Genomic DNA, 25,408 nt, shown 5'->3' on the forward strand with positions numbered 1-25,408 from the left:
GAAATAACATGAAAGTAATACAAATGCATGTTAGAAATAATGTTTTTTACAGAATATGTTAAGTCATGTACAGTATGAGTGAATGTTTGTCAATGGCAGTGGTTGTCTGCATTTGTTGAATTTATTTGATCATCTTTCAATTGCTTACTAATTACTGTTGCTTACAACAGTTTGTGTGCTAAATGAACTGGATGAGGAGATATTTAATGACATATACAATAATCCCTCGTTTATCGCATTTAATTGGTTCCAGAACCCACCGTGATAAGTGAATTTAAATTGGATTTTTGTAATTAGAGTATAGAAAACATGTTTACAATCTTCAAAATAAATTTTTTAACATCATTAGGACATGAAATAACACCCCTATAGTCACCTTCACACTTGTATTACCCAATGTAGTGGACATAATAAGAGCAAATAAGCCATTTAAGACATAAATAAGACTTGTGCTTGTGTATGTTGCTGTAAATGTGTTTCGGTGCTGGTGGAGCTGAGTGGGGGATTGACAGCAGCTCTCTGCTCTCTCGTTGCTTCCTCTCTCGGCATTTGTTGATGTCTATGTTGGTAGTGAAGTGCTGTTCAATATCGGTATATGCGTATATCGGATATTGGTAATAAAGCCATTAAACATTAGTGTTATTAGGTGAATATATAAGTAGTTCATTGGATACCATGTAAAGTAAGTTACAGCTAAGTCTACCGTTGTCGTCCCTAAAATATTAGAGCATGGAATCTTCTGAATGTTAGATGATACAATAAGGGCCGATCTAATAAGTGAATGGCTGCAATGTTATTTTCACTGTTCCTTACTTCTTGACTTTGTAGTTGTCTGACAATGTTCGGGCCTGGGATGTGTCAGCGGGCCAGAGCCACTCCCTCCTCTTGGCTGATAGAGACAGTGAGCAGCCTGTCCTATTGTACTGTGGACAGCAGCAGGAGCCAAGGTTGAAGCAGAGTGAGACATCCTATCAGAGCAAGCGGTCATGCCAGAGGTCACCCAACAGGGCAGAGAATTACAGAGTCAGACCCGCTTTGCTGCCTTTCTGCATGGAGGTGTGTGGGCCCAAATTGCAAAAATGTGTTGACCTTGAATGTGTGGTTGTTGGCAGGCATTTTTGAAATTCTTGGCTTCCTTGCTTATTCACCTGTAGGGAATGAAATACATCTGGAAAATCACTGAATACTATGAATTAGGCTTAGAAAAAAAGCACAGAGGACACTTTCTGTATTTGTTTTTGTACCCAAAGTTTTGATGTGTACCTTCACCCACCTTAATGCTAATCAAGTTGCTTCTCGTTTGTTCTTTTATGTGTGTGCGCGTGTGCGTGTGTGTGTGTTTATAGATGGGTTACATCAGCAGTGTGTCCAGCGGTGGCCAAAGGTGTGCGCTACTGGCAAACCGCAACAACATGGGTTTCATCTCCACCATCCATGAACTGGCGTGCATAGAGAGAAAGTTTTACTACTGGTTGAGCAGGGTCCGGAAGCTGCTTCTCACGCCACTCTACAACAAAGGTGAGTGACTATCTCTCCCCTCAGTGGAGGCACGAGAGCTTATGCCCAGCTGTCTCTGCGGAGCTGTCTCCCCTGGGTGGGAGGGTAGGTTGAGGGAGGGCAGTTTTTAATTTTTAATTTTTAAATTTTATTTTACTTATTACTTATTACTTATTTTATTATATTTTATCTGTTTATTTGTGTATGGTATGTGTGACGTGTGGGGACTGCGCGCTATTGTCCAGCTCTTGTGGCTGTTCCCCAGGTGACTGGCAGCTGTTAGGCGTCATCGGTTGCTCTGGGGTCCATGCCGGCCTGGAAGGCCCTGTTCTTCTTGAGGCCTGCGTGGTGTGATACCCGGGGTGCGTGTGGGTGGGGGGGTCTGGGATGTGCAGTTTGGGCTTGGAGTGAGGGGTGCGTGGTGCTGGGGTGGGGAGATCCTTTCCTCTCTCCTTTCAGGGGCGGGGTTGCTGTGGTGTGGTGGATGTGGGGCGGGTGGGAACAGCGGGCGGATGGGTGTGCGGGTGCCTAGGTGGGCGGGGTGTTCCTCTGTGTGGCGCTGGCCGAAATCAGATGCTTACTCTGGGGCAGGGTGGGTTGGTCGGAAGATGGCCTTGGTGGGGGGCGGGTCTGGCAGGGGGCTGGCGGGCGGTCCCCGCTACTTGCTGGTGTCTGGCTAGTCTCCTCTGTTTCCTGACTGGTGGCTGTCTGCCTGCCTCTGGGGTATCTCCCTCGGCGTGTTGGTGGATGGGCATGGGGCCCATGTTGATGGCTGGTCTGCGGCGTGACGGAGAGCATGGCTGGCAGGGGTATGTGCTTTGGTGTCCAGTGGGGGATAGCTCCTCTTGTGGGCCCTGTCGTGTGCTGCTTGCTTTTCTGTCCTTTCTTGCCGCTTCTGGCTTGCGTGCATCGTGGGTGTGGCTGTGCTCCGCTCTATGTGGGGCCCGGTTCTCTTGTGGTCGCTCTGGTGTGGCTCCCTGGCCGGCCGTGGTTGTGTGTGTGTGTGTGTCACGTGGACGCGGTTCCTGCTGTTATGGTGACGGTCGGATCTGCTGTGGCTGGTCCGTGGTGTTTGGGGGTGGCATTGTGGACGCTGCCTCCGATGGGGCTTCGGTGTTGGGGGTGCTGTGAGTACCGTCTCTGGGGGGTTGAGCGGGCCAGACTGGGTGTCCTGGCGGGCCGGGTAGGGCCTGGGGTGTGTACTGTGGCCCATAGCTTGCCCGAACCTGTGCTGTGGTGAGTGGTCTGTCGGTCATGTGTCCTCGGTCCCCCCCCGCTTGATTTGCGCGGTGCTGGGGGGTGGGCATGTGGGGCCCTCATCCTTTCTGTTCAGCCGCACCAGTTAACATAGATATATGATTTTGGGGGGTGGTCCACGGTCGGGCGTGGCGGGGGATTGGAGTTGACTTGCGGTGGCTCTGTTGCCCCTGCCATGTCTCTGATTCTGTCACCCTTCAATTTTATTTGCATTATAGACACTTTGTGGTTTTGGAGGCGCTGGGCAGGTGAGAGGCCCACCGGAATTCAGCTGTCACCCAATTTTAATTGCATCGTTAGCTGTCATCCACATGCACCCCTATCATATACTGTACATGCACACACATACACCCATCAGGGACACAGAGACCAGCCCTTCAGAGCTGTCCTCTTTTATTTATTTATATTTTTAATTGCATAATAGACACAGTCCCATTTTATCAAATACACGGATGAAGCGGACTGGATTGGGATGTCTTCTGCCTATTCCATGGCGCCTGACCGCCGGGTGGGTTTGGGGATGTGGCTGTGGACTTGTCCGCTGGCCGTCGCAGCACGGTGGCTCTCACGGGGTGGCCTGGCTTTTGGTGTGTTTGTGTCTGGTTCGCCTGACCTTCTCTTGGGTGGCTCGTTGGGGCCGGTTGATGCTGAGGCTTGCACCGGGGGGGGGGGGTGGCTTGCCGTGCTTCCCTTGGACTGACCTGGGCCATGGGCACTTCTTGGGGGGGATTCGTCAGTCTCCGGGAGGCGGTGCCCGTCCTACTGGTGGCGTGCATGCCACCGTGGTGGCTGCTGCAGGGCCGGGCTGTCAGATGGGGTGAGGCTTGGTCCTGCTCGTGGGGACAGTGGGCCTGGGTGACGGCCGGAATGTGGGGACCATGCACCCTGGGGCCGGAGGTGTGATGCTCTGCCGGGTGCTCTGTCGCCGTCGGTCTTTGTGCTTTGCTGGACGGCTGTCTGCATCTTTGCCTCCACCGGGTCTGTCCCTGAGGGTTTGTCGGGGGTGGTGCGCCGGTGCGTGGGTGTTCTGGCTTCCGGTGGCTGGTGGGGTCTAGGGGCTGGTCTGCTGCTGGTCTCGCCTTCTCGGCTCTGGCGCTCGGCCTCCCTGTGGCTTGGGGCACGGCACACCCTCTCTGGGGATTTGCTGCCCAGCTGGTGTTGGCTGGCGCTGTGTGGTGGGTTGCCTTGCTGCTCGCCCGTTTGCCTGCCCGTTTGCTCATTTGCTGGCTTTCCTCCTCGCCTGCTCTTCTCTTTGCCTTGCTGGTAACGTCCTGCCACTGGGAATGGGGGGCCTGGGGTTTTTCTTGCTCCTTGTGGTCTGCATTCTCCGCTGCTCGGGATCTGGGTTGTGGGTCTAGGTCCCCAGGGTCCCCTACTCCGCTGTGCCCTGGGTCCCCAGCGGGGGTTGTCTTACTGCAAGGCTTACGAGTTTCGGGCAGTCAACCACGGTGTGTGTGCGTACGTGCATGCATGTGTGTGTGTGTGTGTGTGTGCGTGCTTTTATTTATTTATTTAGTTAGTTTTTAATCCTATTTATAATTTTTTTTATTTATGGGGATACACAGGGGTTTGCTCCTTGGGGGCTGGTGCTGGGTGTGACATCTCTGCTGCCCAGGCCTCCGTCAGGTGGGTGGTGGGCATCCCTGTGCGGGGCGGTCCTGTGTCGGGGGTCAGGCGTGAGGTGGCGCCGGGCGGCTCGGGGCCACGGGGTGTGGGGTGGTGTGGGGGGCTGGCGCTTTCTGCTTTCCTGTTGTGGGGGCATCTTTGGGCCTGCTGGTATGTGGCCCCCCGTGCCCGTCTGCCTTTGTGGAGTGTGATTTCTTGCTGGTCTACGGGATTGGCTGTCCTCCGGCCTGCCGGCGCCCTGTTTCTGGTTGGGACTGCCTCTCTGTGGCCCCTTGCTGGTCTTCCCGGGGGGGAGGGCTCTGTGGGCTGGCTCTTGGTGGGCTGGTCTTTGTGCTGCCCGCCCCTGTGGGCCCGGTGGCTTTCTAGTGGTGGGGGCTTGGCCTGGCTGTGTGGGGCGGAGCTTGCTGGGTGGTGGGAGGCAGTCCCTCTCCTTACATGCATTCTCAGTAACAATTACACGTTCACACATTTGCGCACTTGTATATATACATGAAAACATGCACGCATACAGAGATACCTGTACACACGTACATATGCACACTCACAGTACATACGTACTTCCCCACATAACTCACTGAGTTAACCAGGGTGTTATTATGTTATTGGTTTTATTACAGTGACGGTGATGTCGGCAATGTGATTATAGTTTTTACAATTGTGTGCACTACATTATTGTCATTCTGATCTCTGTCATAGTTAATAATTTCATTACCACTATTACTACTAATATGTACTGTATGACTGTTTCAATGCAGTATTATCATTGTGGTTGTTGATATTATTTTGTCCTTTCCGCCATAGCCGTCACAACCATATGCTGATGTAGCCCTGTTTGTTTCTGTTGTTTTGTTATTGTTGTCACAATTGTTGTTGCTGTCGTCCTTGTCTCTCTCTTTTTTGTCACCCTCTTATCCCCGCACTCCCCCCTCTGTTTTCTTTTCTCTTCTTCTCTATCTCCTCTTGCTCCGGTCTGGCTGCTCCAAATTTGCATAACCACAAAATATCAAAGTTAAACAAATCCTGTATAACAGAGGAAGTGTCACTTTTCCCTGGCAGAGCAAATCTGTTGAGCTCGTAAGGGCATTAAGATCAACACCGTCTGCCCTAATAGCTGAACAGGACAAAAAAAAACAAACTTCAGCTCATGAGACATTGAAGTGATGCTGTTGTGATGCTCGCTAGTTCTGAACATTGTATGTTTCCCCACAGAGAGTGTACGTCCCTGCCTTGGTGAGACGTGCTCCCGCCTCTTCCTTTCGCTCTGTGGGACTTTTAATCGTCTGAGCACCCTGATTGGTCAACACTCAACATTGCTCAGCCGTTTTGTGCATGAGGTGCAATACCATGATGTCACTTCTCTTCACCTGCTTAGCCACACTCAGCTCTTCCTGGACATCTACTCTGCGTACGGTCCACTTTCAGGCATTAAATGACAAGTGTGGTGTTGACTCACCACACTGGTCCTTGTAGAATAACCTGTCCAATATAACACACATGATAAATACTCTCGTCAGGAGATGTTGACATTGTGGACTTATATTTAAATTCTCCCTCTCTAACCAGATATTGCGCGGCCGTAGGTGACTTCCAGGTCATGGGTGGACTTCCGTTGCTCCATAAGCTCTCCCTGTAAGCTTCATTTACTACCTCACTACACATGAGGAAACATGAGCATCAGAGCATCAAAATTTCATGAAATATGCTGACAGTCCCTCTCTCACTGTTCAGTGAGTGTTTAGGTTCCAAGCAGACCAAACTTTCACAGCTTTCTGAATCTGACCCATCAGCCAGTGGTGGTGTTGATCTGGATTCCTTGTTGTACTGGCCTCTGCAGCAGCTCCACCAGTACAGCCAAGTTCTGCTTAAACTGGAAGCCTGCTACCACGTGGTGAGCCTGAAACTCTCCATCCGTCTGTTCTTTTCTGTTCATAACAAATCCACGAGTAAATGAGTAAAGGTCTATTTTTGATACAGGATTCACACACTTACTAAACGCATTTTAAAGTATAGAATGTACCACCTCACCACTAATGAATGATGATGTAAGCCTAATGAGGACAAGCGGCATAGAAAATGGATGGATGGATGATCGATGAACAGATGGAATCGGAGTCGTAATTGGTTAACATGAGAAGTTATGGAGAAGTCTCACTTTTGCGTCTCTATGGTGCGTTCATGGACTATCAAACAAAGTGGGATATCTTAACACAAAAACATGTATGGTGGACATTTTACCTGTGTTATCACATGTTTATACATTATTATCGACTTTGGGGGAATGAGACATGTTTTCTGAGTTTAAAAAAAGCCAATTTTCAGGGGAAAAAAACACTGACAATACATACTTTGACCAAAAATGCTGAATGGTAAATGTGCGGGGATCCACTGCATTGTCAATGAGCTACACGATATAATACTGTATGGTCTAAGGCAGGGGTGCCCACACTTTTTCAGCCTGTGAGCTGCTTTTAAAATGACCATGTCCCAAAGATATACCTCCTACTACAGTATAAACATAGAGAATATGTATATTTAGTATATTTATAAATATGAGTATTTATGTACATTGTACATGTGTATCGGTGTGCACACACTTTTTCAGCATGCAAGCTACAAATCAAAATGACCTATCTCTAACTAAAAACATAAAACACCGGTAAACTTTGAAACGACTATACTAAATACGGTACAAATGATGAGTATTTCACATTCACAGAGACGAGATTCGAACATTAATTTTAAGAAAAGTACAATGAAAAAATATTACTGGACAAACCTTTTTATTTAACTGAGTCACAAAACAATGCAGGTGCGTTTTTAAATGTTTATTGTCCCGCAATTTGATGCTCAAAGATATTATTGTCAACATTTTGGAGTCAAATAAACTACTTTTATGATAATAATAATAATAATAATAATAATAATAATAATAATAATAATAATAATAATAATATAATGTAATATAATAATAATAATAATAATAATAATACAGCTCACTGTTTTTCTCTTATCTGCTTGCCTTTGTCTATTTATGGCAGGGCTGTCCAACTGTCCTTTGATAGTTATAGTTAAAAAATCTGTGTTTTTATTAGATGTTAGTATCAAAATTTTGGCGTTTCCTAATTGCATTATGCGTTTTTGCTCTATTTTTCCATTTTTTTTTTTTTTTTTTATTATTTTATTTCTGCAATGAGCCACGTTCCATAGGTGGCCCCTGCACCACACTTTGGATCACCTATGCGTGTTTTGCCAGAAAGGCGAGTGTGTCCCAGCTCTGCCGTCTTGGTGCTGTTGGTCAAGGTTGTGGAGGGGTTTTTGCAGCTTTCAGACATGCATTGCAAGGCCTTACGGAGGTGAAGCTCACTCCCGCTCGCATGCTCGGCGGACATGTCGCCTTTGTTGATCGCTTGTATGTAATTACTAAATAAATGCATGACACAAGAAACACTTACATGCACACCCTTACTTGGTAAATATCTCGACCACGTCACTAAATTGTTAACACGGATCTCTTCTATGAATGAGGTGTGTTATGAAGCAGATGATCGCCGGTGCTTGAAAGCTGGCACTTAGCCAAATGCAATGAGCATCAATAGAAGCGCTTGTTGATTAAGGGTGCAGACAAACTCGAACATCTGGGTTGGGTTGGTCGATCTGACAAATCCTTAAGTAAAATTGATCAAATTTAGAATTACTACAGCTTCTGCTGGGACATCAACAAGTAGCGAGCAGCTGCTGAACTCTCAGCTGTTGATGGAAAAATAAGATAAGATACTGTATATGATAATTTGAATCATCGTCACATTTTATACAGTTCATATTCTGACGGGTACGCTCCTACCAAATGTAAATGAAAGTATGTCTCTCTTTTTGTCCTCTCCAAGCTTACAAGAGAGTATCAGTCCCTCCATCTGAGCTGTATGCAGTATGAAAGCCTCTCTACATCACTGCTGAGAAGGAAGAAGGAGGCTGAAGCCACTTTCATCTTCTGGAAGAGTCACTCAGGAAAAAACACAGTGGGTTTTATATCCTTTGTATGTATTTTATAAAATTGTAAAGCACTTTGGTTGATTATTGTAGGTGTAGTTTGCAGTGGTGTCGGGCCATGCTGACTCATACTGAGATATTTGGAGAAGCATTGGAACGATATAATGGTTGAATTTCCAAGACAGTATAGTCCTTTAAAAAGTGAGTGTATTTGGTGTTGTGCCAAATGGCAGCATATATCACTGGTACCATATTTCAGGGCTCATATGGAAACTATACATCACATTTTGTGAGACGTCAGTAAAGCATCTAAAAACTGGGAGGACAACTGCTATTGTTAGTGGTGTGAAATAATATGATAAGTTGAAATTGCCTGTCTTCTGCTTCTCTGCAAAAGTGAAAACCTTGTTTAGACTGACAGTGTCCAAAAGGGGTGTTACTGTCAACATGTGTCAACCAGTTTTAGTAAACATGACGTCACATGCCTGGAGTGACACCTTATTGACTTTTTAATATCATTAGCATTAACAAATTGAACAAGCACACTTGCTGGTGAGCTATAAAAAGGAACAGTGAGGGAGAGAATGTGAGATAATACTGAAATCAAACTGTGGCAATGTTTTTTTTATTAGCAGAAGCTACAAGCACACACACACACACACACACACACGACTGATTGTGTGTCTTTCAGGAGGGTCTGCGTCTCCCGCAGCGTCGAGTTTTATGTGAAAGCAGCAATAGAACCCTGAACCTGCAGGGTGCTGGGCGCTTCTCCAACCACTGGTTCATACTGTTCAATGATGCACTGGTTCACATACAGGTATGCACATGCACTTGCACTACATTACAAGTCTGTGGCAGACGAGAAGCTATGCTGAAGTAAACTATAGGAATTGGCTTCGTTACATTTGGGCAAAGACGGGTCTCATTCACTTATTATTGTTCAAAGGATGTTCGTTCGTTATTGATTAATTGATCATTTTCCACATAGTCAATCAAGGAAATGTAGTCAAAAGTTCATCCTATTGTGTTTATAACTAATACTAATACAGTTTAAATATACTAATTGGAACAACTTCAACACATTTTCATTGACTAGGGGGGTGTCCTAACTTCTTCTCCCAAGGGCCACATACTAAAGAATGAAAGGTTGCGTGGGCCACTTTGCTGTTTTGTAATATGCTAAGAAGTAATATACATTTCAAGAAAAAAATGCATCTCAGCTTTGTGATATAGTGTAGGTGAAAAAGCCTATTATTAGTATGTACGTCAATCTTTGCTCTTTTTTTCCATATTTTTTTTAAATTTTCCAACTATTTCAACTTTCTTCTCAAATAATCTTTGTGAATTTTCTTCTCGTAGAATTATGACTTTATTTCTCTAGTATTTTTACTTTACCAACCTAATTTTCCAAAAATGACAGTTTTTGTTTTTTTTTAAATTTTGTTTAGTTTGTTTCTCATTTTACAACTTAAAAAATATATATATATTTTATTTTTCAAATCTATGGTACTTAAATGACATTATTTTTTACAGTGTTATTGTCATAAAACTGTGACTTTTTTCTTATTAGAATATGACTTTTTTCTATAGTTAATAGCTTGACTTTATTCTCGTAAAATTCTTCTTTCATTTCTGTTCTTTTTTTTTTTTTTCATTTTCCAGCTATTTCAACTTTGTTCTTTAAATTTTCTTCTCATAACTGTGAGTTTATTCCCATAATATTGACTTTATTCTGGTAATATTATAACTCTTTCCACGACTTAATTTTCCGAAAATTACAAGTTTATTCACTGTGTTTTTCGTTTTTCATAATACTACTTTAAAAATAAAATGTCTTTCTGTAATATTGCCACTTTATACTACTAAAATTATGTTATTTTTCCTCATAGTATTACAACTTTTTCTTGTTGGATTAAAACTTTTTTCTCTATATATTTTTGAAGTCTACTGCTGATTTTTCTTTTTTTGCTGTTTGGAGTGTGTGGCATGCCATAAATACTGGGCCGCAAATGGACCCTGGGCTGCACTTTGGAAAGCCCTGGACTAGAGACTACAGGTGGTCATCGGAGTACGGTGTTTTGTATTATGTTGTCTCGTGGCTACGTACTCGGTCCAATAAAGGAACCGCTATGCATGCAGCCACACATGACACAAGTTACAGTGACAGACGGTCGCAAATCACGAGACTCTAATATTAGAGTACACACAACAGCCAGGTTGCTGATCCTACGAAAGTGACAGTAATAAGTAAGCAGTGTAGTGGTCTTATTGAGATGGAAAGGTTGCTAGTGCGTTGGAATTTTTTTTTTTTGATTCTTGTATTTCATTTTGGGTGTGTGTGAGTTAATTTTGGGATAATTTGGGCATAAGATCCAGTTTACACCAAAGCTAGACTTAGGTCACAGTTTAGGAATGGAACGTAACCCGAGGACCATCTGTGTCAGATTTCTTGAACTTGGTCAGTTACATACTTTATTAATTAAGAAAATATTATGACTCTTGGTGAACGATGCACCTTGGACTCACGGTGGTATTATTGAATTAAACATCTTCTCAGTCACACATTTCTGTTCAACCATAATGCATTGTATCCATGTCATTGTCTTTCATTCACTCAGGGCGCCATTCCCTCTCAGAACCTTGTAAGTACACGTGACGCAAGTTAGCCAAGTCGTATGCAGCAGCAGCAGCATGGGTGGGCTTGTCGATGTTCACGCTCACATGGGAGGATGATTCCCTCATCTTAAAACAGGACTGCATGTTATGTTAAATGGGCCGTTGACCTAAAACCACTACATTTTTGTGTTTGAGCCAGTGCAGGCTGGAGCGCTGCTTAACACTGCTGCACAGTCTAACCATCCTCTTTACACTGACCAGCCAAAACATTTGCTACACCTGCACAATCTGAGATCCACCACAAAACCAATATGCTCAGTTATTAATTAGTTGTAGTTGGAGTAGTGTAGTTGTAATTTGCAGTGGTTTAGAACTGTGCACACTTAGATTTCAGAATATGGTCTGGTTGCAGATTTAACATTGCACGCATCCTACGTTAAGATCTATTTTATGCACGGACCTGGTAGCTAACTTGCCACACATGCTGGTGTGCTGGGGATGTGGGTCAAGGTGTGTTGCAGGTGGCTACAGTATCACAAAGCCTGTGAAGCTCTTTAAGGGATAGTTTGAATTTTTTGACATGAAGTTGTATGACATCCCCATCAGCAGTGGACTATATCAACAGAGAGTTACCCCCGGTTTGGTCCCGGGACTATTTAGTTCTGGTCGGATTTACGTGACGAGGAACGTAGTTCTGCTTAATTGCTGGGTCATTTAAGTAAAGAGTTTGGCTTCTCAAAACAGTATGCTTTTAAAAGAGTAATAGATTTGCATCATAAAAAAAAAATCAGACCTCACAAAGCGCTCTGCATTATATTTGTCTGCTGCCGTGTCCCTGCGCCCTGTCGCCTCTCCATTCGTCTGTATGTAGAGCGCCGCGGCCATCTTATTTACACGTGTTCCACAGCGGAAGAAGATACCAGCGTCTTCATCACATATACACGAATGGAGAAGCGACAGTGCGCAGGGACATGGCGGGAGACAAATATAATGCCGAGCTATTTGTGAGGTGTGATTTTTGTTTTTGAGGAGGCATTTTTATGATGCGAATGTATTACTCTTTTGAACGCATATTGTTTTGAGAAGCCAAACTCTTTACTTTAATGGCCTCAGCAAAAAAGCAGAACCGCGTTCCTCGTCATGGAAATCCAACCACAACTGGACTTGCGGGACCAAATGGGGGGGGGTAAGTCACTGTTGGTATAGTCCACTGCTGATGGGGATGTCATACAACTTCATGTCGAAAAATCCAAACTATCCCTTTAACACACTGCTGCATTGTGGCTGGCATACGACATCACTAGCTCTATTTTCCCCTCTCTCTTTTGATTTTGATATGCTGTACTTTTACATTTTGTGTTGTCTCTATTTGGTGATAGGTGTTACAATGTACTGTAGAGCAATAGTTCCCAAACTTTTCAGTCAGGTACCCTTTCATACATTTGACTGGAAGCCACATACGCCCCAGTCCTGCGCACTTAAAAAAAATCAACCTTTTTTTTAACTTCATTAACTTTAAATATTGAACATGGTTAATTTCTTAATTAATTTCATAGGAAGTAATTGTAGGTCAAAAATTTGTATTTTGTATGGTCAAATTTTGACAAAAGTTTTACTTGAGCACTGATAGATAAGAAAACGTCCCATATATCTTTTAATTCAGCCAGATGTTGGAATCCTTCCGTTTGAATGGGTTGAACTTGAGCGTCTTTTGTCCACTCACGATCACTACGATATAAGTCTGCATATAGATTTGTTGTAAGACAAACGAATGTCTTATATTTATGATTTTATTTATGATAAAGCTGTATCCAAAGTACATAAGCAGCGATAAAGCCTCATTTTTGCCTCACGCTCTCTCATCCAGACACGCACATACATTGACAGGTTTTCACAGATGAAACACTCTTAATGCACAACGTAATCATCAAACTTACATACAGTATTTGTTCATACAGTATAATGCACACAGAGCAATGCAGAACTTCATGCTCTGTCTCCTTCCTTCTTTCTGCTGTCCACTCTGAGAGGCTTTCAGGCGCACTCATAATTGTGAGGGATAAGCGCTAATTGTTTTTAATTTGTATTCACGTACCCCTATGACAATTGGCATACCCCCAGGGGTACGCGTACCCCACTCTGGGAACCGAGGCTGTAGAGGTTATCAAGACCAGTGTTTCTTACATGTCCAGCATTTTATTGCCTAAGTACCCCAACTATCTGCACAAAATAAAATGATGGGGGTGTTAAACCTTGTGGAATTAGTGACAGTTAAATTTTACATTTGCAATGCTGATAAATCATTGAAAAGAAAAAACACGAGGAAGAAAAATGTGTCAATAAATTATGAAACATTAAAAAAATATATACATATATTCCTCTCTCTCATTACAGTTCTCCACTCATCATGTTTACCCACTGAACTGTTTGTGGGTAAAACCACTTCCTGACAACAACAGTGGATGGTAAGTTTATATTTGTAACTACCGCTACTGTGTATGTTTTCTTTAATCAAATTTCATTGGCATTCCAAACACTGAGGGTAGATAAGTGTTATGAAATAATACTTATTGACTGTTTAATTAAAACAGTGTGTCATAGGGTTTCTTCTATGCACTTATTGTAACTATACAGTAGACGAAGTAGATGCAAGAAACGGGCACATGCAGACCTGCCGACATACAGGTATATGCATATTATTTTTATAAGACGCACATTTCGACCCTTGAATACACATGTATGCTTCCCTGCTCTCCAGGTACACATTTCACTGGTTTCAGTTTTGAGTTCTGTCTCTGCGCCTTCCAAAAAATCCTCAAGCTGTGGCAATCCGAACTGTTGAGGCTGTGATCGGTCTTTCGGCATAATTTCCTGTCTGTACAACACATGACTCGTTTATAGGGTGGACATACCACTTCCGCAAAGGCCTTTTCCTTTGATTTTGGATTAACATTTGTAATAAAAATGACTGTTGTAACACATGGATTAGTTCCATCTGAAATAATGCTCCCTTTCTCTCTTTAATTACCATCGTTCGCTTGCTCGTTCTAATAAAAATAAAAATAATAATAATAATTGAATGTAAAAAATAGAGCAAAATATTTTGCTTTAATTAATTAATTATGTATTTTATATATATATATATATATATATATTTTTAGCACAGTTTCCCCCACGCCCTTTCATACTTTTTTATATTACATGTATACGACTGAATTTGTTGATGTGTTTCCAGCCATGCCATTCAAATCACGTGTCCAGAAGAGACCTTCACTCTGGTGGCCTCAACGCCGCAAGAGAAGGTATTGTGACATTTTATATAGAATGCCATCAATCCATCCATGCCATCCATACCACCTGCATCCAGGATCGCGGGTGGTATGCTGACTCCCATCCCAGCTGACTTTGGGCGGGATGCGGGGTACACCCTTGACTGGTGGCCAGTTAATCGCAGGGCACATGTAGAATGATTTTTGTTTATTATTTATATATTATTTATGATATGAAAATGACTACTTTCCTGAAGGTATTGATATAGCCATGAGTGTCTCTAGAAGACAGTTGATTCAGACTTCAATGATGGTCGAGGCTGGTTCTTTACGTACTAAAGTAAATCAGAACATATACTACCATACACACCAAATATGAGCTACCTGATTCTAAAAAGATTAGGTAATAGCTATAAACCACAATCACAGCATCGATGTCAGGAGGATATGTGAAATCTATTTACTGTACAAATCCTTTTCAGTCCTATACATATTATGTTGTGTTATATAAATTACTATCACTATAAATACTACTATTATCCTGAACCGATGAGTAAATGTTCAGACTGAGTGTAAAGGGGCATCCTAAAAAGGCTCATTCAGTCCACACAGAAGGGTTAAAAATAAAAGTGTCACATAACTCCTTTGTCCCATATGGCTTTATGTCACTCAACAAGTGTTTTTTTGGTTGTTTTTGCACTCTCTGTGTAGAACAAGTGGCTTCATTTTCTCAATCAAGAGGTGGATGGGGTGCTGGCTGGTGGAGGTCAGGGGGCATCGCCAGGAATAACAACAATGTCCCGCACGGCGTCGTACACATTCACAGGAGAAGGAAGATTCAAAGACGCCCAGTATACTGGCAGTTGGCATGCTGGACGTGTTCACGGCCGGTCAGATAGCTTTATTTGTTTGCGTGTGTGTAAAGTTTATTATTGTATTTACTGTATTGTAGCAAAACACTCTGGTACGCAGCTCAGTCTCTGACTGGATACAAAAATGGTTGGATGTGGTGACAAAGCAGCTACCCCCTACTCAAATATGTCCTTCAGCCAGGCATTTGACCTCCAAATTCTTAGGTGAAGCTGCTTAGTCGCCTGCAGATCATAGTATGGTTGTTCTGTGCAGTATCGTATTAACTCTTCATGACGCGTCCAAACCCTCTCAGAGGTTATACAAACACTGGAGGTCAGCATATAGCCTAAACTGTTTATGTTCATGTCTTCAACACGATGTTATAATCTTACTGCCGCTTCCTCTCTCAGCTACAAACTTGACATTGTTCCAGAAACAAAGTCCATGTTAGGGTCTCATCAGAACAGGCTGGCTCATTCGGCAATATAGGGGCATGCTAAGGGTGGCGTGGCCTCCAAGGGGTGCCAAAAAACTCAGGAAAATTCACCTTCAATATAATTAAACCTTCCAATTACCATTAACTCTGAATGCAAAGCAATGCCCAGTTAATATCACTACAAATGCTAGCAAATAGGTCTTGTCATTTTTGTACATAGTTTTATATAGAATTGTATATCCGTATTTTGTATAGCGTTTGTTTATTCATTTATTTTATTTTAGCTACTTGGTCAGCTACTTAGTCAGTTGATTAAAAAAATATTTTATGTGCATTTGCAGAGGAACTATGAGCTGGCCGGCTGGACGAACCTACACCGGGAACTTTAAAAATGGATTGGAGGATGGGTCTGTACATTTTTTTGTGTTATAGTATGATATAGCCTGTTGGATTTTTGGTAACTGCCATTTCTGCTTACAGCTATGGGGAGTGTATAATTCCCAACAAGCTGCTGAGTAAAGCAGGCTGCTACCAGGGACACTGGCGGGACGGCAAGATCCATGGCTTTGGCATCTACAGGTCAATACGCCGCTGTCAAAACAAGATACCGTGACAGTATATACACTCCAGGTGGAGCATGTCAAAATGCCATGGCAGCAAAGCACGAAGTTAAACAAATAAAGGATTAGCATAACAATTCAGGGAGTACGTAATTGTGAATTGGCTTGCTATAACTTTTGATTATGTTAAGCAGTAAGCTAAATGAATGTAAAGTCATTGTCAGCAGTCAATGGCAGCTCTTAGAACATAGAATGTCTCTGTTATGACTCATTGTCTTATTAAACACAGTGAACTGCTACGATGTACTGGTGGTTGCTATTTAAGTGCTTTTAAATTGATATTGGCCATGCTACTCCCCAGGTATGCCACAGGTGAGGTGTATGAGGGCTGCTTCAGTGATGGCCAGCGCCATGGCTACGGGATGTTGAGCTCCGGGAAGATGGACAAGACTTCTTCAGGCGTTTTCATTGGTCAGTGGGTCTATGACAAGAAGACTGGATATGGCGTTTATGATGACATCACCAGGTATGATGTGCAAGTTCCTGTGTATGCACCCTATTTTCCGGACTATAAGTCGTATCATTAAAAAAAATGCGTCATGAAGAGGAAAAAAACACATACGCCGCATTTATCGGTCTTTTGTGATTGAGCTATCCTCAGAGCAAGCTTGTTTTTTAGTGTCATGGCGCCGCTTCTAACAATATTAAATTCATAAGACGACGAAGCCAGAGGGAGGGGGCAATGTTAACACCAACAATGACACAAACTAAAGCTACGGAAGCTGAAATATGTAATTTTTTAAGTATATTGATACAATAAAAACTTCCATATTTATTGAATGTCAGATTGTTGTCAAAACACTTTTAGTACGTGACATGCCGTCTGGACGCTTCCCGATAGGTGGAACCGTATCAAACAGCCACATTTTAACAATAAAACTTCATTTTTGTATTCACAAATGAATAGAAATAAGTAAATACAAATTATATGTGTGTATTTAGTTACTCAGCGGCTGATGCAGCTGGTACAATCTCCAGACATAATTAGTGTCATAATTAAACAAAAATACTGTCTAAAATACATTTCTCAATCCACACAGGTATCATATACCGTAATTATAGTTGCACATTACTTACAGGCACATACTGTAGTCTCCAAAGCAGAAACGTATTACAAAGTATTCCTTAACAAAAAGCTTCAATTCAATTTATGTGCCAAACTGCGTCACAAGCTCAACTCAATGAATTATTGTGGCCACTAGGTGTCGCCAAAACAACAACCACCGCTCCACTTGAATTTAGAGGCAGCACATGTTAAATTATGTAATGTATATATTTTTATATATATTGTAAGTCGCACCTGACTATAAGTCGCAGGACCCGCCCAACTATGAAAAAAAGAGTGACTTATACAGTAGTATAATTCCATAGTTGTCGATGGGAAGATGGGAGGATTTTTAAGACAAGTTAGGAGGTAATTACAATCTAGTATAAAACGTAGATGAATGCACATACTGTATGGATCTTTGAGTGTGTTGTATGTGTGCTTATTGATACATTCGGACATGTTTAACTATCTTTAACATACACATTTTAAATTAAATAAAATGTCCCCACACACAGATTTTATTAGTTGTGTCTTTTAAGTTGTAGTTATATTGATGTCACTTGCTCGTCCGTTTGCCTTCCTTCATTCTCCTAGGGGTGAGAAGTACATGGGAATGTGGCTGGATGATGAGAGGCACGGGAACGCCGTGGTGGTGACTCAGTATGGTGTGTACTACGAAGGAAACTTCAAGGAAAACAAGATGAGCGTAAGCGTCCACTTCATTGTTTTTGACACACGTAGACCGTCACGTTGTAAAATTTGTGTGACTTGATTAAATGTGATGCAATGTGGATGTTCTCTCAGGGTCCAGGTCTGCTCGTATCAGATGATGACACAGCCTTCCGTGGGGAGTTTTCTGAAAACTGGAGTGTCAATGGGAAGGTAGAATATGTGTTTCTCTTTGAGATCCATCTGCAACGACAGCTTTACTGGCGCCTGATGCTTGCACTGCATCGGCTGGTGCTTGAGTTATAATCGTATTAGATAAATTCCAACAAACGTAAAGCATTTCATCCCTGCATGTAATGAAGTATTCATGCAATGCTCATCCTCTTCTTTCTTTCAGGGTGTTTTATCCCTCGCCAACGGTGACTCTTTAGAAGGCCATTTCAGTGGCGAGTGGAATGCAGGCCTGAAGGTGACTGGAACTTACACCAAACTAGCCCCTGATGAGCCTGAAAACAAAGACAGAGAAAACCTATTGTGAGTGTTTTGTCAGGCTTTTGTAACGTCTGTATGGACAAGGCCTGAAGACTGAAAGATAGCTGGTTTACATTCAAATACAAACTTTTTGTATTAATTCTCCTACTCAGGGTACTTGTTTGTTCACCGCCTCCTCACGTTGACATTTCCATCTTTGTGCCTGTCCACAAGGTACTGATTCAGCATGCGTTTCTGTAGCATGTTCTACATAAATGGAAACATGCTAATATCGCCTCAGGGAGTTAGTCTCACTTATAATGTATTCATTCTCTCTGTAAAGCAGCCCATTTGAAAGCTTACTTTACTGCCTGTAAAATGCTAATTCAATTTTAACGGTTACTGTTTGGTTTGGTTTGGTTAACTTTATTTGAACATGCATGAAGGTTACAATGGAATACATCTCATGAATCATCCATTCACAGTTCCACATGTCTAAAAGGAGTAGGAAGAAGCAAAGTTTATTTAATCCTACCCCCCATCCATTCCGCATCTTGTACAGTACATATTATTCACTTCCTGCATTCCATGTCATATTTTTCATATAATAATCAGTGTAATAATAAATAAATAATAAAAAATAAAAACAAGCATGACAGAACAATAAGTATAATCATCAAGAGTCTTCTGCCTTATATTTAGCAAACATCAACTGCTTGTGTAAACATCAACTGTGTAAGTAGGACCTGCAGTGATGTATTTCAAACTAATTTAATGTGTATTCAAATATCAGGACAGACCAGTGTAGCTACTTTCATGTCTTGTAGTGAAGCTGCTCAGGAAGATCTAAAAGGAGAATGCTCTCGTCAGTCCACTCGGTGGCAGTAATGTGTTTTGGACTGTTCAATCAATGTCAACTTTTGCGATTTGTGCAGTTAAAAAGAGAATACACTTATGTTGATGTGCAGCAGGTTGGGTCAGTATCTGGTGGCTGCAGGTGAGAGGTGGGTATGCGTCTTTGACGAGTGTTGGAGGAGACTGGGCTGTGACGTCGCTGGTAGAGGAGACAGGACAACAGCCTGGGAAAACATAGCAGTTTCCATATCAAGTGGACGTCAACACAGGTTGATACACAATACATGCATGAGGCCTTATTTGTACAAAATAGTTTTAAATATCACACTTGTTTTGACAATTGTGTGTGCGTGCGTGCATGTGTGTGTAGCCCACACCTCAGCAGGTCTCAACGCAGAGTATTGGAGAGTTTGGAGTGTATTCCTCAGCATGGAGAAGCAGTCACCATCAAAAACTACGACAGAATACAAAGATACCTCACGAAGGTATTTGACTGTGTTCATGCTCTTTGTGTGTATGAGTTGTGGTACCGTGTGTGTGTATGATATTTTTATGTCTTATTTTATATTATATAGTATATATATATATATATATATATGTACTGTATATATTTTGTGTACATTTAAGGCATGCGAAGCCCCGATCCACCCTCTGGGCTGGCTGGTAGAGACTTTGGTGACCGTCTACAGGATGACTTACGTGGGTGTGGGATCGAACCGCAGGCTGCTGAGAGAGGCTGTAAATGAGGTGCAGGCCTACCTCAAACACTTCTACTCCATTGTCAGGTAGCTGTACCATCTTGTTTTACTCTTATTATTTTTTACAAACATGTCCATGGAGTAGTGAACACCATTAAGGCTCTTTTGGAAACCACAGTTCCAAGTAAAAAAAAAAACAATCATTTTAGGTTCCTGTTTCCTGGGTTACCAGAAGATGGCGACATCCTGCCAGAAACTCCAGTTTCTCCTCCTAAAATCAGATACAGCTCCAATTCAGAAGAAGTAAGGTGGGTTTTAAGCCTGCACAAGGTGACGGTGTGACTTCACAATGACAGATTCAAGCAATATTTGACGCCACAATGTGTAAATTCTAGGCTTAAAAAAAAGTCGTTTAGGAATACGATTACAGGTGGTCCTTGGTTTACGGCGTTTTCTGTTTCGACATTTCCGCATACGCATGGAAAAAAAATGTCATTTGGTCCGTAAGCGCCAGACTTGATCGAGACGTACTTATAGCGCACGCCGGCGGAAGAACACCTGCGGTGCTCAGCGCAAAAATACAGTGTGTGCCTGCTCAGCCACACTGACGAAGAACAACATCGTTTGTTAGTTAACTTTCTACACTTCATTATGTCTCCCATGCAGCAAAGAAAAGGAAAGCCATCGCCATGGGAGTGAAAATGAATATCATAAAGAGTTCAGCAAGAGGAGATACTCTTTTGGTCCCAAGCACTCGACTTTCAGGATACCAAAATAAAGATTATTTAATGTAGAGGGGTCATGGATTCTGTGCGCTGTTACAAGGAGATCTGTCAGGACAACATTTTAAGAAGGGATAAAAATAAAGAGTTGTTCTCTGTTATTACTGTTTCATGAAGTTCTTCTTATTTTTATTACTGTATTTTAGACATCCTTCATGTGTTCTGTGTACAGTGTGAGTGACAAATATGGGCTTACACTAAAAGTAGTAATTATGTAAGTGGATTTATTTATAGGTTTGCATCTTCATCCAGTGTCGCTGAAACAAATAGCTTGTTAATTTCTAATATGTGTCTTTAAGGTCGCAAAATGTTTTAATACCCTACATACTGTTTTACCCAATAACTGATTCCTCCTCCTCCCTCGATCAGTTTTGTCACAGTCGTGAGCTGCTCCTCTCTGCTCCTCCCACTGCTCCTCCCACAACTCTATCCACCACTGTTCATGTTGTACTGCCTGCACGATGAACAGCAGGAGGTGCAGTACTGGGAGCGCATCCTGCGACTCAACAAGCAGCCCGATCAGTCCCTGCTCAGCTTCCTGGGTGTACAGGAGTGAGTGTTCTGCGCACACACACACACACATACCTATAGTCAACGTAATAGACGTGATACAATACAAACGCATCAGCGTTATCATCTTCCTGAAAGCAAAAAATGTGATATCGCTTTTGTGTTGGATCTCATCATGAGCATGTGCAGGTGTACAGAGCGATGTAATGAATGTATGTGTTTTTCCTCAATAACTTTTAGAAAGTTTTGGCCAAAGTGCATGTCAGTTCTTGGAGAGCAACAACAGGTCAGTTATTTCTCGTGTCCTGATTATAATCACCTGTGATATCCAGTGTTAACTTTTCTTTTGTGCACTCTTTTTCCTGGCAGATTGTATCCAGCAGTAGAGATGTCAGCTTTGTTTGCGCTGTCGAGACACTCCAACAAATAAGGTAGATTTGATTTACCTGAGGGGAAAATATCTTTCCTATTTTACCTTTTATTGAGCTGGTGGATATTTTACATAAGAAAAATCTCATGGCACACTAAGGCACCACTGTCGGTGGCACATCACCACTTTAGAAGCCAGGTGGTCTCGAAAATGGATGTGTGGAAGCTGCCTGTGACACAGATGTGTGTTTTAGCATCGTGTAGCTGTGGAATGATGAAAACGACTTCACACTAACTTAGTTAATGTCCCCTTTATGTCACATTCACAGCACAACCTTCACTCCAGCAGACAAACTCGTGGTCATCCAGAGGACATTTGAGGAGTTGACACAGGAAATAAAACCAATGCAGGATAGTGACTTCCTGTGGTGTATGGATGACCTGCTCCCTCTATTCCTCTACATCGTGCTCAGGGCGAGGTACACACACACACACACACACACACACACACACAAATACACAAAGTCTGGGTGGAGTAACTCCATCAAGTTCACGTGACTCTTGCAAAGCGCATCAACCTTTGCATCACAAATGTTGGAAATCATATCAAAGATGTTATCATTAATATTCCAATTGAGTAAAAATGTTGGTAAAAATTTCATTTCCTGAAAATACGCATTTTTGTGTCCAGACTTAATGGCAGGGGTCTTCAATAGGCAGCCCATGGGCCACATACGGCCCGCCAAAGCTACTCATTTGCCCTCGCCAAACATCACACAAATCGTGTAAATCCTAGGTTCCTAAAGTGGGGTACGTGAATGAAAAACGATTGGCACCCAACACTCACAATTATGAGTGCGCCTGAACGCCTCACAGCGCAGAGCACACAGTCAGAAGGAACAAAGGAGACAGAGCATGAAGTTCTTAATTGCGCTACATGACTTGAATCAGTAAGTAGGTTTGACTATTATGTTGTGCATTAAGTGTGTTTAATGTTGAAGATTTAATTTATATTGGTGTTCCAATCCCTGCACTGTGAAAACCCGTCAATGTATGTGCGTCTCGGGATAAGAGAGTGGGGATTCACCCGAAAATGAGGCTTTATTGCTGGTTGTATGTATTTTTGAACTTTGGATACTACTTCATCATGTTTGTTAAACTTCTCCTTTCAATTTGCTATCAAATTAATTAGCAGACTTAAATCGTAGTGATTGCAAGTGGACAAAAGTGAAGATCAAATTCAACCCATTCAAACAGAGGGATCCCGACATTTGGCTGAAATAAAAGATATGTAGGACAAATACTGATCTATTTATCAGTGCTCATCTAAAACTTTTATTAAAATTTGACCATCCAAAATGCACATTTTTGAAACCAGAATTACTTACTATCAAATTAATTAACCATTTATTCACGTTCAATATATGTTTTTTAAGTGTGCAGGAGTCGGGGGTACATGGCTTCAAGGTAAATGTCTGAAAGACATTGACTGTGAAGAGATTGGGAACCCCTGACGTAAACTATTCAGTTTTACTAGAAAAGTGCTTGTTCGCGCAGTACTTCCTCTGCTCTGCAGGGGGCAACAGAGAGGCATTTCAACAAATACAGTCCTGTCATTTCTAAACAAAAAAAAGGAAACCCTAATCCCTCACCGCTGGTGCTTCGAATTTCGCGGCTTCACTTGATCACAGTTTTTCACAAATATATTCATTCATGAATCAGGCTGTTTTGTGGTTGAATACGGCCAATTATTAGTCAGAAAATATGCATATTTAAGCATTTGTTACATATTTTTGGTCTAAATTAAGCATAAAAATGACTTGGAATATGGAATAAGGCATTGAGAAAACACACTGAAAGACACGTTGTGATATGTAGTAATCTACACTGGTCACTAGGTGTGGGTAATGTTACAATATGTTACATTGATGAGACGATAGCCATACAGAAACCAAAAGTAAAAAAGGAACAACAAGGAACAAGGCTCTGGATTTTTCGGGTCACCCTGTTGTATGGCTGGGAGATGGCAGTGTTTTTTTATCTGCTCTGTTGCTCAGAATCAGGAATTTGGGAGCTGAAGTGAGTCTGATAGAAGATTTGATGGATCCCAATCTTCAGCATGGGGAGCTGGGACTGATGTTAACTACACTGAAAGTAAGCACACGCTCACACACCTTTTACTTTGTCCTATCATTTTTGATGCCACTTGTGAAGTAGACAAAAATATCTAATACTATACTACTGAAATGCAGTTGACTGGAGTAGTGTCCATGGTGACACCCGCCACCCGGTGACACTAAGTAAGATAAATGAGAGGTCCTTAGTCGGCAGACACAAACCTATTATAAGAGCTTTTTGACCAGTGCAACTTGTATAGGACTTACAGGAGGCTGATTTCAATCAAAACAGCTTGTAGAAGTTTTCTAAGCAAAAAATGTGTGCACACAGGAAATACGCAGGCCGTTATCGTGCGATGTGACTCCTCCCACGTGACACGACTCAGTAGTTTTGCAAATGCAATCATCACGGGAGAATGGAGCAGTAACACACTCAAACCTTTCTGTTTCCTTGATAATGTATGTGCTATATCCGTTTTTCCATTTTGAGAAAATAAATGTTTTATGAATTTATTTGTTTTTGACAACAACATAATTGTTATATTATTTATTCCATATAATATGTATCTTATTTTCATATTATAATGCTATACATTATGATCTGGGCTTGAAGAAAATGTCCTCTTTAACCTTTAATCAAGAACCCCTCAGATAAGTCAGATAATAATGAATGGATTGATAAAAATACAGTAGCACTAGAACATTGGAACTAACGCTATCATATTGCTGTCTTTCATTTGAAATCTGACACAGTTCACATTTCCGTGTGTGTGACAGGCCTGCTACATCCAGATCCAGCTGGAGTCCACCATATAGATGTGATGATGAGGATAGACACCACCCCCTGTAGCTACCAGGAACAAGTTACGAGGGTCACCTCTTTCATCCCATACTAACAAGTATTTCTGAGCACTTCTGTCTAGACGCTGTCACCATTCTTACTTTTGCACAGCTCAAGAATGTTATTGTACCTCTAGTCGCACCCCACACACTCTCACATTTACTGTGTATATACTTAATGTCAGGTCACATGGGCAACACCAAAATGTCTTTCTTTTGTTATCACTTTCCACCAGAAAACGCCACGTCAAGGGAACGGAAATCGCATGTTTATTAGCCAACACGATAGTGCAAATAAAAATAAAATAACATTAAATTAATGAAATTAAAGTATAGTTTGGCGTTTTAGTAATTAGTTGATGAGTGCAAAGGTGTTGATGTCAATTAAACTGACCATTTGAGTTTCGCAGCTCAGCAAGATAAACAGACAGTAAATCCTCGCTTTTCGTTGCGGTTAAGTTCCGTCTGTTTTTTTCTATTTTTACAATGTCTGCTTTTGACTCCCGGCTCGCTCCGCTTCCAAACCCTCCTTCGAGCTTGATGTTGACCTCTGATTTCAGATCCACATTTGCAATAAAAGTGACTGCTGTAATTATTTACATCCAGAACCCTCCCCTTCTCTCTTCAATTGCCATCGTTCACTCGTGACACAAGCCCGGGTTAAGCCCTAAATATGCCTCACACACTTACGAAACGCATTCAATGAACCACGAATGAATGACGACCGATGAACGCAAGGAATCCGAGTAACGGTGTAGCCTTCGGCCTGGTCGTCAGGCCCGCGTCTCACGGCACTCAACCACGGTGCGTTCAAGCACCACTGAACTAAGCGCGAAATCGAAACGTTTGGCGAACATCATCAGTGAAGCGTGATGACATAAACTTG

General features: G+C 42.2%; 1 protein-coding gene across 13 annotated transcripts in view; it reads left to right on the forward strand.

Annotated features, from left to right (window-relative positions):
• The window catches only part of LOC129187209 (alsin-like), a 32,150-nt gene extending 7,029 nt beyond the window's left edge, over window positions 1-25,121 (forward strand). For 9 of the 13 annotated variants that reach the window (XM_054786105.1, XM_054786102.1, XM_054786110.1 and 6 more), the window contains exons 15-41: window positions 829-1,056; window positions 1,347-1,518; window positions 5,590-5,785; window positions 5,944-6,009; window positions 6,109-6,268; window positions 8,265-8,396; window positions 9,059-9,187; window positions 10,989-11,012; window positions 13,381-13,451; window positions 14,222-14,288; window positions 14,967-15,145; window positions 15,885-15,950; window positions 16,024-16,122; window positions 16,465-16,629; window positions 17,806-17,917; window positions 18,016-18,093; window positions 18,278-18,414; window positions 19,320-19,475; window positions 19,577-19,691; window positions 19,834-19,991; window positions 20,114-20,212; window positions 21,056-21,238; window positions 21,437-21,482; window positions 21,566-21,627; window positions 21,895-22,044; window positions 23,623-23,719; window positions 24,460-25,121. In XM_054786105.1, the coding sequence (XP_054642080.1) occupies window positions 829-1,056; window positions 1,347-1,518; window positions 5,590-5,785; window positions 5,944-6,009; window positions 6,109-6,268; window positions 8,265-8,396; window positions 9,059-9,187; window positions 10,989-11,012; window positions 13,381-13,451; window positions 14,222-14,288; window positions 14,967-15,145; window positions 15,885-15,950; window positions 16,024-16,122; window positions 16,465-16,629; window positions 17,806-17,917; window positions 18,016-18,093; window positions 18,278-18,414; window positions 19,320-19,475; window positions 19,577-19,691; window positions 19,834-19,991; window positions 20,114-20,212; window positions 21,056-21,238; window positions 21,437-21,482; window positions 21,566-21,627; window positions 21,895-22,044; window positions 23,623-23,719; window positions 24,460-24,498 (3,186 nt within the window). In that variant the 3' untranslated portion in view covers window positions 24,499-25,121. Of the gene's footprint in view, window positions 1-828; window positions 1,057-1,346; window positions 1,519-5,589; window positions 5,786-5,943; window positions 6,010-6,108; window positions 6,269-8,264; window positions 8,397-9,058; window positions 9,188-10,988; window positions 11,013-13,380; window positions 13,452-14,221; window positions 14,289-14,966; window positions 15,146-15,884; window positions 15,951-16,023; window positions 16,123-16,464; window positions 16,630-17,805; window positions 17,918-18,015; window positions 18,094-18,277; window positions 18,415-19,319; window positions 19,476-19,576; window positions 19,692-19,833; window positions 19,992-20,113; window positions 20,213-20,570; window positions 20,974-21,055; window positions 21,239-21,436; window positions 21,483-21,565; window positions 21,628-21,894; window positions 22,045-23,622; window positions 23,720-24,459 lie in introns of those variants that run through there. The other 4 variants (XM_054786111.1, XM_054786115.1, XM_054786109.1 and 1 more) reach the window with 3 other exon arrangements.
• The last annotated feature ends 287 nt before the right edge of the window (window positions 25,122-25,408 follow it).

The sequence above is a fragment of the Dunckerocampus dactyliophorus genome, chromosome 9 (assembly GCF_027744805.1).
Source record: "Dunckerocampus dactyliophorus isolate RoL2022-P2 chromosome 9, RoL_Ddac_1.1, whole genome shotgun sequence".
Classification (NCBI taxonomy): Eukaryota; Metazoa; Chordata; class Actinopteri; order Syngnathiformes; family Syngnathidae; genus Dunckerocampus; species Dunckerocampus dactyliophorus.